The sequence below is a fragment of the Rhinatrema bivittatum genome, chromosome 2 (assembly GCF_901001135.1).
Source record: "Rhinatrema bivittatum chromosome 2, aRhiBiv1.1, whole genome shotgun sequence".
Classification (NCBI taxonomy): domain Eukaryota; kingdom Metazoa; phylum Chordata; class Amphibia; order Gymnophiona; family Rhinatrematidae; genus Rhinatrema; species Rhinatrema bivittatum.
In genome coordinates this window covers 330,623,085-330,635,888 of record NC_042616.1, presented here as the reverse complement: position 1 = coordinate 330,635,888, position 12,804 = coordinate 330,623,085, and the positions used below count along the sequence as shown (strand labels likewise).

The 12,804-nt window shown below is 45.3% G+C and overlaps 1 protein-coding gene across 1 annotated transcript in view; it reads left to right on the top strand.

Annotated features, from left to right (window-relative positions):
• Positions 1-12,804, top strand: part of FKBP9 (FKBP prolyl isomerase 9) — a 72,291-nt gene that overhangs the window by 34,525 nt on the left and 24,962 nt on the right. Inside the window, exons 2-5 of the mRNA XM_029589785.1 lie at positions 1,146-1,291; positions 3,993-4,182; positions 10,554-10,699; positions 11,440-11,629. Coding sequence (XP_029445645.1) covers positions 1,146-1,291; positions 3,993-4,182; positions 10,554-10,699; positions 11,440-11,629 — 672 coding nt within the window. The remainder of the gene's footprint in view (positions 1-1,145; positions 1,292-3,992; positions 4,183-10,553; positions 10,700-11,439; positions 11,630-12,804) is intronic.

Here is a 12,804-nt window from a genome sequence, read left to right as displayed (position 1 = left end):
TTTTACTATCCTCTTTTCCCTCCACCCTCTGTCCCTTTGCACTCATCTTGCATGCACGTCTGTCAGAGCCGCGGGGTCTCTCTCTCGTGCGCGCGCGTGCCTTGCCAAAGCCCTCACATGGCTCCATTTCCTCCCGCCGCCGCTCCGCTCTGACCGACGTGCTCTCTCTCCGTCCTTCAGAGCCATGGGTCTCTCTCTCTCTCGCACGCGTGCGCGCCTCGCCGCGGCACTCGCGCGGCTCCATTTCCTCCCGGCGCCGCTGTGCTCTGATCGACGTGCTCTCTTGCCTGCGCATGCGCGGTAGAGTTGCTCTCTACTGCGCATTTGCAGGCCGTCGGTCAGAGCCCATTTATAAGGTAGATTTTGCAGCTTGATGAAAAAATTCTTGTAGACCAAATATTTCCAGACATTTACTTGGTCATTTACATGGCTCAAACATTTTGCAAACCAGGGGCCCTTCTTTGAGCACATTTTGTGAATGTCTCATAAGCATTGTATGTGTGTGTGTGTGTGTGATTGGGGTTGCTATTGAAATTTAGCTAGTGTGTAAAAATATCTTTTTTTTTTCCTACCAACCAATCCAGCTTAACGTGGGACCGAGAAAAGAGATGACTGGAATGGAGAGTTACTATAAGTCCTTGCTCAACGTGTTTCTTAAAACTGAGATGTGTGTGTGTTGGGGCTCCTTTAATTTCCAGAAATCTATTTAAATGGTGGGGTGGGAAGAGGGGGTTAAGGATTCTATTTGTCCTCTTGCTTCCTGAACCCTCCATGCTCCATTCCGTCACTTGGGGCTAGAGGGCCTGGCAAATTGGAGTGGTGCCAGGGAGTGGGAGGGAACGTGAAAGAGGAGCATGATTGACCCAGCCACTCCTGCCAATCCCTTCTGACCTTAGGTCACTGATTGTCCTTTGGAAACTTATTAGTGTAAATAGAAAAGATTCCCTTATTTCCCTCGTTAGATAATGTTGTCCTAAAGCTCTCTGCAGATGGTAAAATTTATAGTAAGTAGCAGGGCTGCTTCAGAACGTAACAAAATACTTTTCTTTTTCTTGTCCCTTATTTATCCATTTTTAATGTTGTTTTTTATCTTTTCAATAATGCTTATACTTCAGCCTTTTTCTTATTGTTTGTTTCCCATCCAGTTACGACCGTGGCTCAACGTACAATGTGTTTGTGGGGAAAGGGCAGCTGATTGCGGGGATGGATAAAGCCTTGATTGGAATGTGCGTGAACGAGAGGCGAATAGTGACCGTACCACCCAGCCTGGCCTATGGCAGCGAGGGTGTCCGTGAGTACCGCACCATGTCTGCGCGTGGTTTGTATGTTAGCAGCCTAATCCTGATCGCTAGCATGCAGAGTTATCTGACATTCACTGGGGAGAGAGATTTCTGTGCTTTTTACTAATCTGTTCCAGAAGAGAAGGCCTGGACAATCGGTAGCAGAAGTTGTCGGATATCTTTATTTTCTCAATGTACCTCTGAAGGATTTGCTGCTCCTGGCTCGCTGTACAATGGTGCAGTGTCCCTGAATGCTATGTCTCTTTATGCCATCATCTGCAGGGAGGGAAAATTCGCCTGTGATAAAGCAGTAAACAGAGCTAGCAGCACTGTCACTTCCCCTACTTTGTGCCTTATGAAACTCAGGAGACAGCAAAAAAAAGTCTACAGTGTGATGGTAGATAAAGATGGCAAGGCCCATGCAGTTTTCCTATTTTTCCCTACCTACTAGAAATTTGTAGGCCTTACCTGGTTTCTGGTGGCTGTATTCACTGGCCCAAAATAACTCTGGCAGGTTTGCACTGAGGTCCAGACAGTATCAGCTATGTATTGTCTCTACAAAAGTAAACAGTTGGCTTACTGAGCCTCAGCCCCACTCCCCATTGCTTGGTGCTTCCTACATATGAGACCATGGAAATATGAAATAGGGCTTATGGTCTTTTGGGCCACCCTATCTGGTCTGCCTAACTTGCTACCTCATACAATGTCGTGGACCCCAGTTGATCTCTGACTTTCCCTATGCTTCTTTGCAACTAAGGATCCTTTGTGTTTAGCCCATGCCATCTTAAATTCTGCTACTGTTTTTGTTGCCTCCACTGGGAGGCTATTCCTTGTATCCACTAAGCTTTTGGTGAAGAAAAGAATTTCTATTATTACTGCTCAGTCTACTTTGAGCCTCTCATGACTTCCTTGCCACTGAAAAATTCTTGCTTCTTGTGCATTGTTGATCCCTTTCTGAGGTATTTGAATGCCTGTCATTACCTTTTCTAGGTTATACATATTTAGGTCTGTAAGTCTCTTCTCACAGGACGTTCACTGCAGACTTGGGAACAGTTTTGGTAGCCTTTCTCTGACTTCCTCCAGTCTCGATCTTTTTAGAGGTGTGGTCTGCAGAATTTAACACCGTAATCCAGAGACCTGTACAGAGGTATTAACTCATTGATGCGCCAAAGAGCCATGGCAAAGATCAAAGAAGGACCATGGGGCGTGGATTGCAAAGCATCCTTTTAAAAATTTTCCTGAGTGGTCACACACAAAAGAGAATTATATGTATGGGTTGTATGTAAAATAAGCTGTTAAAGATATGAAGTCCCACAATTCCTCCATGACTGGGGAAAAAGAGGTCCTGCAAGGACCCACATTAGTAGCCTATTAAGCCAGTCTTGCTATATTAGTCCACTTTTACTATAAGCATGAATGTGTAAAAAAAAGTCTTTTAAGAAAAGAGGGTTATCATCAGATTGGGAGCTTTCCGTTTTGGTTTTACTTAATGCAAGCAGTTGGCTTCTCAGGAGGCAGCAGCAACCCTTTGCGCTCTTGGCCCCCGCCTCCCCACCCCAGAAGGGGCATTCCTGTGCCAGCTCATTTAGTGCAGTTCCCATGCCAAAGTGAGAGCTTGAAACCCTGCGTTCATGCCAGAGCTGTCAACCCTTATCAGCACAACGGTTGCTTTGTGTCGGGGTACACGGGCAGAAGCCCCCTGTGAGGAAAGTTCATGTGCTGTGCGTGTGTCGTGTGTGTACGTCAACGGCACGCACTGGTGTGTGCTGCAATTGTTCGCACACACAATATAGTAAGATAGTAAATGATGGCAGATGAAGACCAAAATGGTCCATGCGGTCTACCCAATAAGTTCCACTGCATTCCTGGAAGAACAAAACAGTTATAGCCCTGATATGGGTTGAACTGCTGCTCTGTGCAGGTTAGCCATTGCTTCATTGCCATCCTCTGTCTCCAGGGATCCTCTGTGAGGGGATTGCATTCCGGTAATGTAGGTGTTTTTAAAATTCTGTTACTTTTTTTTTTTTGTATGTCTCCCCTCAGGAAGGATGTCCCTCCTTCATGAAAATATACTTCCTGACATTGTTTCTGAAGCTATCCCCTTAGACATTCATAGCAAGACCCCTAGTTTTACAGTTTTGCTTTCCATTGAAGAAGGTTTGTTTCTTGTATCATATTCTCCCTGTCTCTTCTCTCTTCTAGGATATACCTATTGAGGTCCTTCAGATCATCTCTGAGGACTTTTGGTGCAGACCCCTCACCATTTTGGTTGCATATTTCTGGCTGGTCTCTGGCCTCTCTTTGTCCTTCCTGAGGTACGGCCTCCAGAACTCAGCACAATACTCCAAAAGTGTGGCCTCACCAATAACCTGTAAAGGGGCATTATTACCTCCTTCTTTTTTTTTTTTTCTGCTGGCTATGCCTCTCCCTATGCACCTTAGCATCCCTTTTGACTCTGGCCCCCTCCTTATCACACTGTTACGCTACCGTGAGAGCTTCAGGTACGATCGGCCCGAGGCCTCTTTCCTGGTTGGTTCACATCGGCTCTTCACCAGCTATAGCTTACTGCTCCTGCAGATTTCTATACCCCAAGAGCATGATGTTAATAGCCAAGCATAAGGATGCACAGGAGGAATGTTCGTGAGACGGGTAGGATAAAAGCAAGTTTGTAAGTTTGTTGATTCTTTTTTTTGTTTTACTTTGCAACTGCAGCTGGCGTCATTCCTCCTGATGCGGTGCTTCACTTTGACGTGCTTTTGATGGACCTCTGGAATCCGGAAGACAAGCTCCTGGTCGAGACTTACCACACACCCGACAGCTGCTCTCGCACTGTGCAGGTGTCCGATTTTGTGCGATATCACTACAATGGGACACTGCTGGATGGGACACTCTTTGACTCGAGGTATTTTTACTTTTTTGGAACTTTTTATTTAATAGCTCGGGCATGGCGATTTGTCAGCAAAGCCAGAGCAAAATGCACATATTATGTCATACGCTATCTACACGCTGTACTTATCCCAAATTCAGTACACCAGTGAGGCTCCACAAATAGGCATTCGTGATAGCATCTACTGGCACATGCCCATAGTGTTTCAGCATCACAGTAGTCCGGGGCCCCCTTCCCTTACTGACCAATAAAGCTCCCAAATTTATTATTTGAATTTATTAGGCTATTCTCTGCCAAGAACTTGATTATGGACTGACAGATTGTAAATGATGTATAAATAAATAAAATCTGATTTAGTTCAAAGCAAATCATTGTTAAATGTTTGTTAATGTTATGCAAATCCATTATTAACAAATGCAACACATTTTTCAGAGATGTATGTTTTACACCTTTTTGGATGACTGATTTGGTTACTGATTATCACTTTGATTGGAAAGGAATTTGTGCAGCAATTTGGATATGATAGTCTGATCTTTTCATCCTCCTACCCCCAAAGAAGTGCTGGTCCATGACGTGCTGGTTCCAGCTGCATGTCCCACCATTCTCATTTCTTTACTCATTCCTTGTGGACTCCTTGGCTTCCTTTTGGCTAAGGTGTCAGCTGAGGACAGTCCATTCTTGACATTTTGGCTAAAATTGAGAACCTGTACAATAAGGGGGTGGGGTTGAGGGAAGGGAGTTTAATACCCTGTCACCTGCTCCCCCACTGAGGACATGAAATCATTTAAACCTTGGCCAGACCAAGATGAGTAAGCTACCTTGTAAAAGAACAGATATTTCTTATACCATCAAATCAAGTGCTGTTGGCTTTCCTTGCATATCTGCCAGTTTTGTTATTTTTAATGCCTCCTTTGGTTCTTTGTAAAGGAGAAACCCCTCTGTTGGGTTCTCTAGAATTCTCAACTCACCCTGTATGTTTGTGTAATCCTAGTTTAATTTTGAACCAGCACCCAAACCCAGCCTTTGCCAACACAAAGAAATAGAGAAAAGTAAAGAGCAAGATTCCCTGTACATACCCAGATCAGTCCCAACTCCTGGGTTTTGTCTCCCTGCCCGCTGATGGAGACAGAGAAAGTTTTACAGACACTGCTACTTAACCACGTGTGCCACCTGCAGTTCCTCAGTATTTCTCTGTCTCCAGCAGGTGGTGAATGGTGCAGGTCTGGAGAGTACTTTCATTTTTTGAGCCTTCCTCCCAAGGGGTTTTGGGTCCTGGTGGATCCTTCCCTATTTGGTTGAGGTAGATGATCTGGGGGTTGGTGACCCTTTTGTGTGCTCGCTTTATTCCCCTGTGGGGTGTAAATCTGGTGGTCCAGATCCCTCCCCTTCATGAGGCTGCTCAGGCGGCTGTGGGCTCAGGGCAGCTGGTTTTTCTTTTTCTCAGCTTGCCTCTCCTTTTTAAATTTAGCTGATCTGGTGCTGGACAGCTGTCTTCCATGTTAAGGGAAGTTTTGTTTATTAAAGTTAAAAAAAAAAAAAAAAAAAAAAAAAGATAGTCAAGGACAGAGGTAAAGCCCGGGAGGCCTGGGGGTTCTGAGGGACAGTTCTCTCCCTTTCTGCGGTTGGAAGTAAAGGCTTTCCTTCTCCCAGTTATTACTGTGTCCTGGGCACGGCAGGGGGATTTTTTTCTCGCCGACTGCATTATGGTGTGTGGCGTGGCGCCGGCATGTCTGTGCCGCCTTGGGCTCTGTGCAGCTTGCGTTTCGGGAGGGAGAGGGGCCGTCGGAAACTCCGGTAGCTGTGAAATGAAGTAAATGGAGTGCAAGCTCTCCCACTGCAGCTGCCCCCCTGCGCACCAGAGGTCGGAGCGGGTCGGGTCCTCTTTTTCCATCGGCGTGGCAACGGTGGCCATCTTGGATTATCATGCGGCACTGATGGAGGAGGGGGGGATTTCCCCCCAAGGCTTTCCCCATTCCTCATGAGCTACAGGGAGGAGCAGGGAGGGCAGATGAGGTAGTTGCTTCAGATCTGCCTATAGCTAGGTCCATGCAGTTGCCTGCTGCTCCTCGGCCTTGTTCGGCAGATTTTTTCTTGCTTCTTCAAGAAGCTTATTTTAGCTCAGCAGGCAGGGCTGGGGACCCAGTCTCTGCCTTCTGTGGGTCTGGGTTTGTGTTCCAGACCTGAGCAGTCCTGGAGTAAGAATTCAGCGTTTGCTGTGTCTGGTTCAGGCTGGTGAGGACTCAGATGAGTCAGTCGAGTTGGAGGGAACTCCCAGGGATCTGGAAGCGTTGTTTTCACAGGTCCAGGGGGTTGATCCGGACGCGACCGGCATGGTTCCAAAGGATGATCCGAAAGAAGTTCCGATTTTCTGAGGGGAATGAACCCAAGATGGTTCGCTTGTTCCATAGGGAAGAATTAGGCCTTCTGATTCCTCAGGGTCTAGAGGAGCTTGGGCTGAACATTCTGGAAGAAGACTCTGACATGGTTGGGGCGGACCCGGTCCTGGATGGGCTAAGGGGTCCCACGAGGGCTTTTCCCTATCATAAGTTGGTGAAGAAGCTGGTGGATCGGGAGTGGGGAGCTCCCGATGCCGCCTTAAGAGTGGGGGACCATGGCAAAGCTTTATCCTTTGCCTAAACAGATGTTGGAGCTGTTTTCCCTTCCAAAAGTGGATGCTGCAATGTTGGCTGTCGCAAAACAGATGACTAACTCAGTCACAGGTTCCGCGGCTTTGAAGGATGTCCAGGATTGAAAGCTGGAGATTCACCTCAAGAGGATTTTTTTAGGTGTCAGCACTGAGTTTGTGGGCAGCCATCTGCTCCAGCTTCATGCAAAGAGCTTGCCTGCGTTGGGTGAAACAATTTCAGGATGGGCAGGCAAAGTCTGGTGACAAGGTAGGTAAAGCTGAGCGCTTGGAAGCATTGGTGGCATATGTTGCGGATGCCCTGTATGACTTGGTGAGAAATTTGTCTCACATTGTAGGATCTGTGGTATCAGCCAGGTGGTTGTTATGGCTGTGTAACTGGTCGGCAGATGTGTCGTCTATGTTCAAGTTGGGTTCTCTACCCTTTAAGGGACGCCTTTTGTTTGGAGAGGACTTGGAGCAGTTCATGAAAGATTTGGGAGAGAATAAGGTGCATACGTTTCCAGAGGACAAGACTAAGGGCAAGCGTTCTTTCAGACTCTATCACATTTTTGTGACTTTAGGAGGTCTCATCCTGTGAAGGGAGCCCCAGCTTCGCAGAAGCAGTTCTCTCCCTGAGGTCAGTCCTGGGGGCAGACCTTTCATGGAGGCCGGAGGCCCTTCAGAGCTTCCACAGGAGGTGGAACTTCACAATGAGGTGATGCTGGTCCACTCTGCTGTTCCCTTTATAGGGGGTTGCTTGGCACAGTTTTATGGGGAGTGGGCCAAAATCACTCAGGATCAATGGGTCCTCAGCATAGTTAGAATTTGCTCAGCCCATTCATGACTTGTTTCTAGTCTCCCCCTGTGCGTCGTTGGAAAAGCGATGGGCGGTGCGAGAGACATTAGACCGGTTGCGGCTGTTAGGAGCAGTGATTCCAGTTCCGCAGGACGAGGGAAGGTATTCCATTTACTTCGCGGTTCCAATGAAGGAAGGTACTTTCCGCCAGATTCTGGTCTTGAGGCGGGTGAATGTGGCGCTGAAGGTGCTGAGATTCCGGATGGAGACACTGAAGTATATAATTGCGGCAGTGCACAAGGAAGAGTTTCTGGCTTCTTGGGATCTGATGGGAGGCATACCTCCATGTTCTCATTCGCTCAGATCATCAGAGGTTTCTGCGGTTCATGGTGCTGGGGCAGCATTTCCAATTTCAGGCTCTTCCTTTCGGGTTGACCATGGCACCCTGCACGTTCACCAAGGTAATGATGGTGGTTGTGGCGGCATTACAGCAGGAGGGAGTGCTGGTGCATCCTTACTTGGACGACTGGCTTATCAGAGTGAAGTTGGAGGATGTTTGTTGCCGTTCAGTGCAGAAGGTGATAAATACTCTGGAGTCTCTAGGTTTTTTTTTTTTGCTGGTGTCCATTTGTTCAGCTAGGAGAATTTCTGAGTTACAGACTTTGTCCTGCCATGATCCATCTCGGCAGATTTTGGACTTGGGGTATCTTTGCGGATGGTATCCTCGTTTTTGCTGAAGGTGGCATTGGCTTTTCATGTGAATCAGTCTGTGGATCTTCCAGCCTTTCCTGAAATGGAAGCTTCTGCACTTCATGCGAGGGAGTTTAAGCTGTTGGACGTACGCAGAGCTCTGTTGAGGTATCTCAAGTTAACGAATGAATTCAGGAGATCGGATCATCTGTTTGTTTTGTGGAGTGGTTGCAAGAAAGGTTCTCAGGCTTCCAAGGCTACTGTTGCGAGGTGGCTTAAAGAAGCCATTGGATCCACGTACATAACGAAGGGACGTCCAGTTCCTGAGGGTTTGAGAGCTCATTCTACGCGATCTCAGGCGGCCTCGTGGGCAGAGACTCAGCTGGTTTCGCTGCAGGAAATTTGCAGAGCAGCATCTTGGAAATCGCTACATACTTTTGCAAGGTACTATCGTTTAGATGTGGGGGATCCAGAGTCCCGGTCGTTTGGTGAGAGAGTTTTGCAAGCAGGACTCTCCAGGTCCCACCCTAAGTAGGAGCTTTGGTACCTCCTAGGAGCCTGGACTGATCTGGGTACGATCAGAGAAAGAAAAATTAGTTCTTACCTGCTAATTTTCATTCCTGTAGTACCACAGATCAGTCCAGAATCCGCACGACCTGTGCAGGTGGAGAATTGTCCGCTCAGCTTGGATTTATTAGTAAAGAATACAGATGTTCTTGGAATGGAATACAGACTTGTTGAAAGTTTTTGTAAATTTGTTGAATTGGTTGCTGTGTTTATGATTTTTTGTGCTTGGGTACAGGTCAATACTGAGGGAACTGCAGGTGGCACCAGGGATTATGTAGTAGTGTCCATAAAACTTTCTCTGTCTCCATCTGCTGGCAGAGATGCATAAACCCAGGAGTCTGGACTGATCCGTGGTACTGTAGGAATGAAAATTAGCAAGGTAAAACCAGTTTTCCTTTATCACTCACTCAAGACATGACTGTATTTTGTTGTTGAAAACCAAAATGGATTACAGTACTGCCCATTATCCAGCTAAAAGAAAATTTGGGAACTTAGCTGGATAAAGAGTTAGCTGGCTAGAATTTAGCGGATAAGTGAGGGATGTTCCAGGGACATAACTTATCCACATAACTCCTCCTCCCAGTTATCTGACTAACTCTGGTTGGCCCGCAGACCTGTCCTAAAGTTAGCTGGATAAACTTATTCAGTTAACTTAGATAGCAGCCACACCACGGAATATATCCAGCTAAGTTAGCTAGATAAGTTTATTTGGCTAATTAGCTGAGCCACAGAGCATCTGAATATGGACCTCTAAATTTTAGCTGGATAAGTACGTGAAATATTCAAAACTCGCCATACAGCTGGAATACTTATAAATTATTGAAAATTGACCCCAGTGGTGTTTTTCTATAGTTGAAATGGAGTAAAAGTTTTGAAAAATGGAATTCCAGTAGCAACAACTGTCCCTGTCCCTTTCCTTACTCTATTTGTAGAGTCTCAAAATATTCCTTTCCCTTCCCATTGTCTGACTTTAAAACGTACACTGCTGTTCCATGTACTCCTACAAGGTTTTTCACCCTGCTTTTCAGGTGTGAAACATGAAAATATACCTGAAAAACAGCATAACATGGAAGAAAAAAGTTTTATGTTTAAATCTTTTTATTATTGACACTCTTATCATCATGTCAAACATTGAACAAAGATCTCCAACATTACAGATTGCTGAGAATCAACGAGCGAAAAAACTTTTTTAAATAAATGAACTGATGAAGAAAAATTATGCTGGTGGTCTCCTAATTATATTTTGCCATGGCCTGGGTGCTTTGGGCTAGCCTTAATTGCAGTCCCTGCTCTATCCTCTCTCACTCAGGTGTTGGCCGCAGCATTGTGCTGTGCACTGGTTGCTTCCTTTGGTCCCATGCAACAGATTTCTAGAGGGGTCTGCAGCCGGTTTGCAGGGCTTGCAGCTTTCCAGCTGTCTTATCAGCATCTGGAGCCCTTGAGTTTAAAAGTAGGGTGCCACTGAATCATGGATATGAAACATTTAACAGACTGGGTATCTGTGAAACGGGCATCAGAGCTTGTTTTTAAAAATGCCGTAACAAATCTAGAACGGTCCTAATTTAACGCTTGCAAAAATCTGCTGTAGGTGTTATACTGAGTACTTTTTTTTTTTTAAATCTTAATGATTTTTTTTTTTGTTTTATTTTTAAATTTCATAGCCACGTTTTTGTTTTTATTTCCCGCCCCCTTATTTATTTTGGAAAGCCACATTCGGATGAGAACCTATGACACCTACGTGGGGATTGGTTGGCTGATCCCGGGTATGGACAAGGGCCTGCTGGGAATGTGTGTGGGAGAGAAGCGCTTCATCACCGTGCCACCTTTCCTTGCCTATGGAGAAGACGGAGATGGTAATTCTTGCCTGCTTTTATGCGGGCACATGCTTTCCTAGGTACACGTGAAGTGAGGTACTGCAGTTGGACGACTGTTTGAAGGGGCAGGAGACTGATTCTGCTGCTGGAGCCCTGAGGTCTTGAGCAAGCCGGGAAGGATTAGTAGTATGGGATGTGGGGCCCGGAATTTTGCTGCCCTACGTAAATGCACGCGTGCATGTTTACCAGGTTTTGAAGGGTGCCATAATCTGTGCCTCCTGCTCCCCTCCCTTTCAACAACTGTTTCTATAATAGTTGGATTATAAAAAGGGAGGCAGGTGGGGCCTGATGAGGGAAGACTTTGACAGTCATGAATAAAAAACCACTACCTCAAATTTGCACTTTAGCCACATCCTAAAATAGCTTAGATTGGGGAGCTAGTTGGGGCAGGCTCTGATTGATTGGCCAACGAAAATCCTTAACCAACTAGTAAACATTTGTAGGTTACTAAAAGTGGTTAGTGGGGATTATGACTCTGATCTGCAGGATTGGAGGACTCAGTTTGATTGCCTGTGCTGTAACTTGTTAAATCCTTAACTGAGAAAAAGGGGTTAGATAGTCTAAAATAATGAGTCGACCATTTGAGTAGAAGGCAAAAGCCACAAGGAAAGCACATATCGTATAAAATATGGACAGGGGAAAGGGGATGAATGGACATCCTATTCGCAGTGAGGAATGGCTGATCTCACCTTTTCTGCCTGTTTCCTACTCCTCCTCAGGCAAGGATATCCCTTCCCAGGCTTCGCTGGTCTTTGACGTAGCTCTGGTAGATCTTCACAACCCAAAAGATGCCATTACAGTTGAGAAGCAGTTTGCGCCTGAATCCTGTGAGCGTGTAAGCCAGTCTGGGGACTTCATCCGATACCATTACAATGGCACACTTTTGGATGGCTTTTTGTTTGACTCCAGGTGACTTTACTTCTAAAGTACATAACATTTAATAAGTGCAGATGTAAATGGGTGTTTTTTTTGTACAATACAGTAAAACTGTATGGTTATATTATTTTTCCTGCAAAGATGTTTCAAGATAATGTATAGACACTTATGCTGCATGGTATACAACAAGATACAGAACTTCATTGTACTTTAACAGGTCAGAGTAAGAATGAATACGTATAGGGAAAGGGGATAAGATGATCCTAAAAGAAGGGAGATAATGTTACTTGGGTCACCCTACTGTAAATAAATAAGGGGCAGTTATTTTTGTGTGGAAAAAGCAGGTATTTGTACATTAGTCATAGGATTTTCTGTTTAAATCGTCTTCAGCATTGCCAGTCTACTCACTCCACTGTGAACTAATCTGTTGCACAGAGTGGGTGCATGGTGAGGCCTATATAGTGGAGCTGTGAGATGTCATTTTTAGCTTCTTTTATGAAAATAAATATGTGCCTATGTATTCGTTTTGTCCATCTGTGGAAATTGATGTCAAGGGTAAGGTCTGGTAGTTCAGGCACACAAACCAAAAACATAAGTGGAGTGGGGTGAAGATTGCAGTTGATTGACTGCTGCCATCCAATTCTAGTCTTCTTAATTCTACTTTTTTTCTAGGACTTCGTTCACTCCATTGTTTCTCCTTCACCAGAATGTGACCCTTGGTGGCAGAGAACTGATACCACCAGCCGAGATCATATGCCTATTTTTTAAGGGCAGTATTTGAGCAATTGCAAACTGTTCCCACCTGTTTCCCTTCCACGTCTTCTACTATGCACCCATCCTAAGGCAATATGAGGCACAGGAGATCTAAGATGGCTTCTCAAGCAGGATCTCCCTCACATAGGTCAGCACTCCAATAGATGTTAATGAATCTTTCTGACAAATACATACCATGTGACCAGAAAGTTGAAAATTTGCTAAATACAGCATTGCTAGACTTGATGAAAGTGTATTAACTCTTTCACTTAAAAAAAAACAAAAAAACATTGAAAGATATGTTTCGATTTCAGTTTACTGAGAGACCAACAATTTTAGGAAGTCCAGTGAGGTTATGTTCCAAGGTAAAAACAAAAGCCCTTATACCGGACTTGAAAAAATTCCAACACTAATCACATTTAGCAAATAGGTTTCAATAGTGTCAGAAGCTGTTG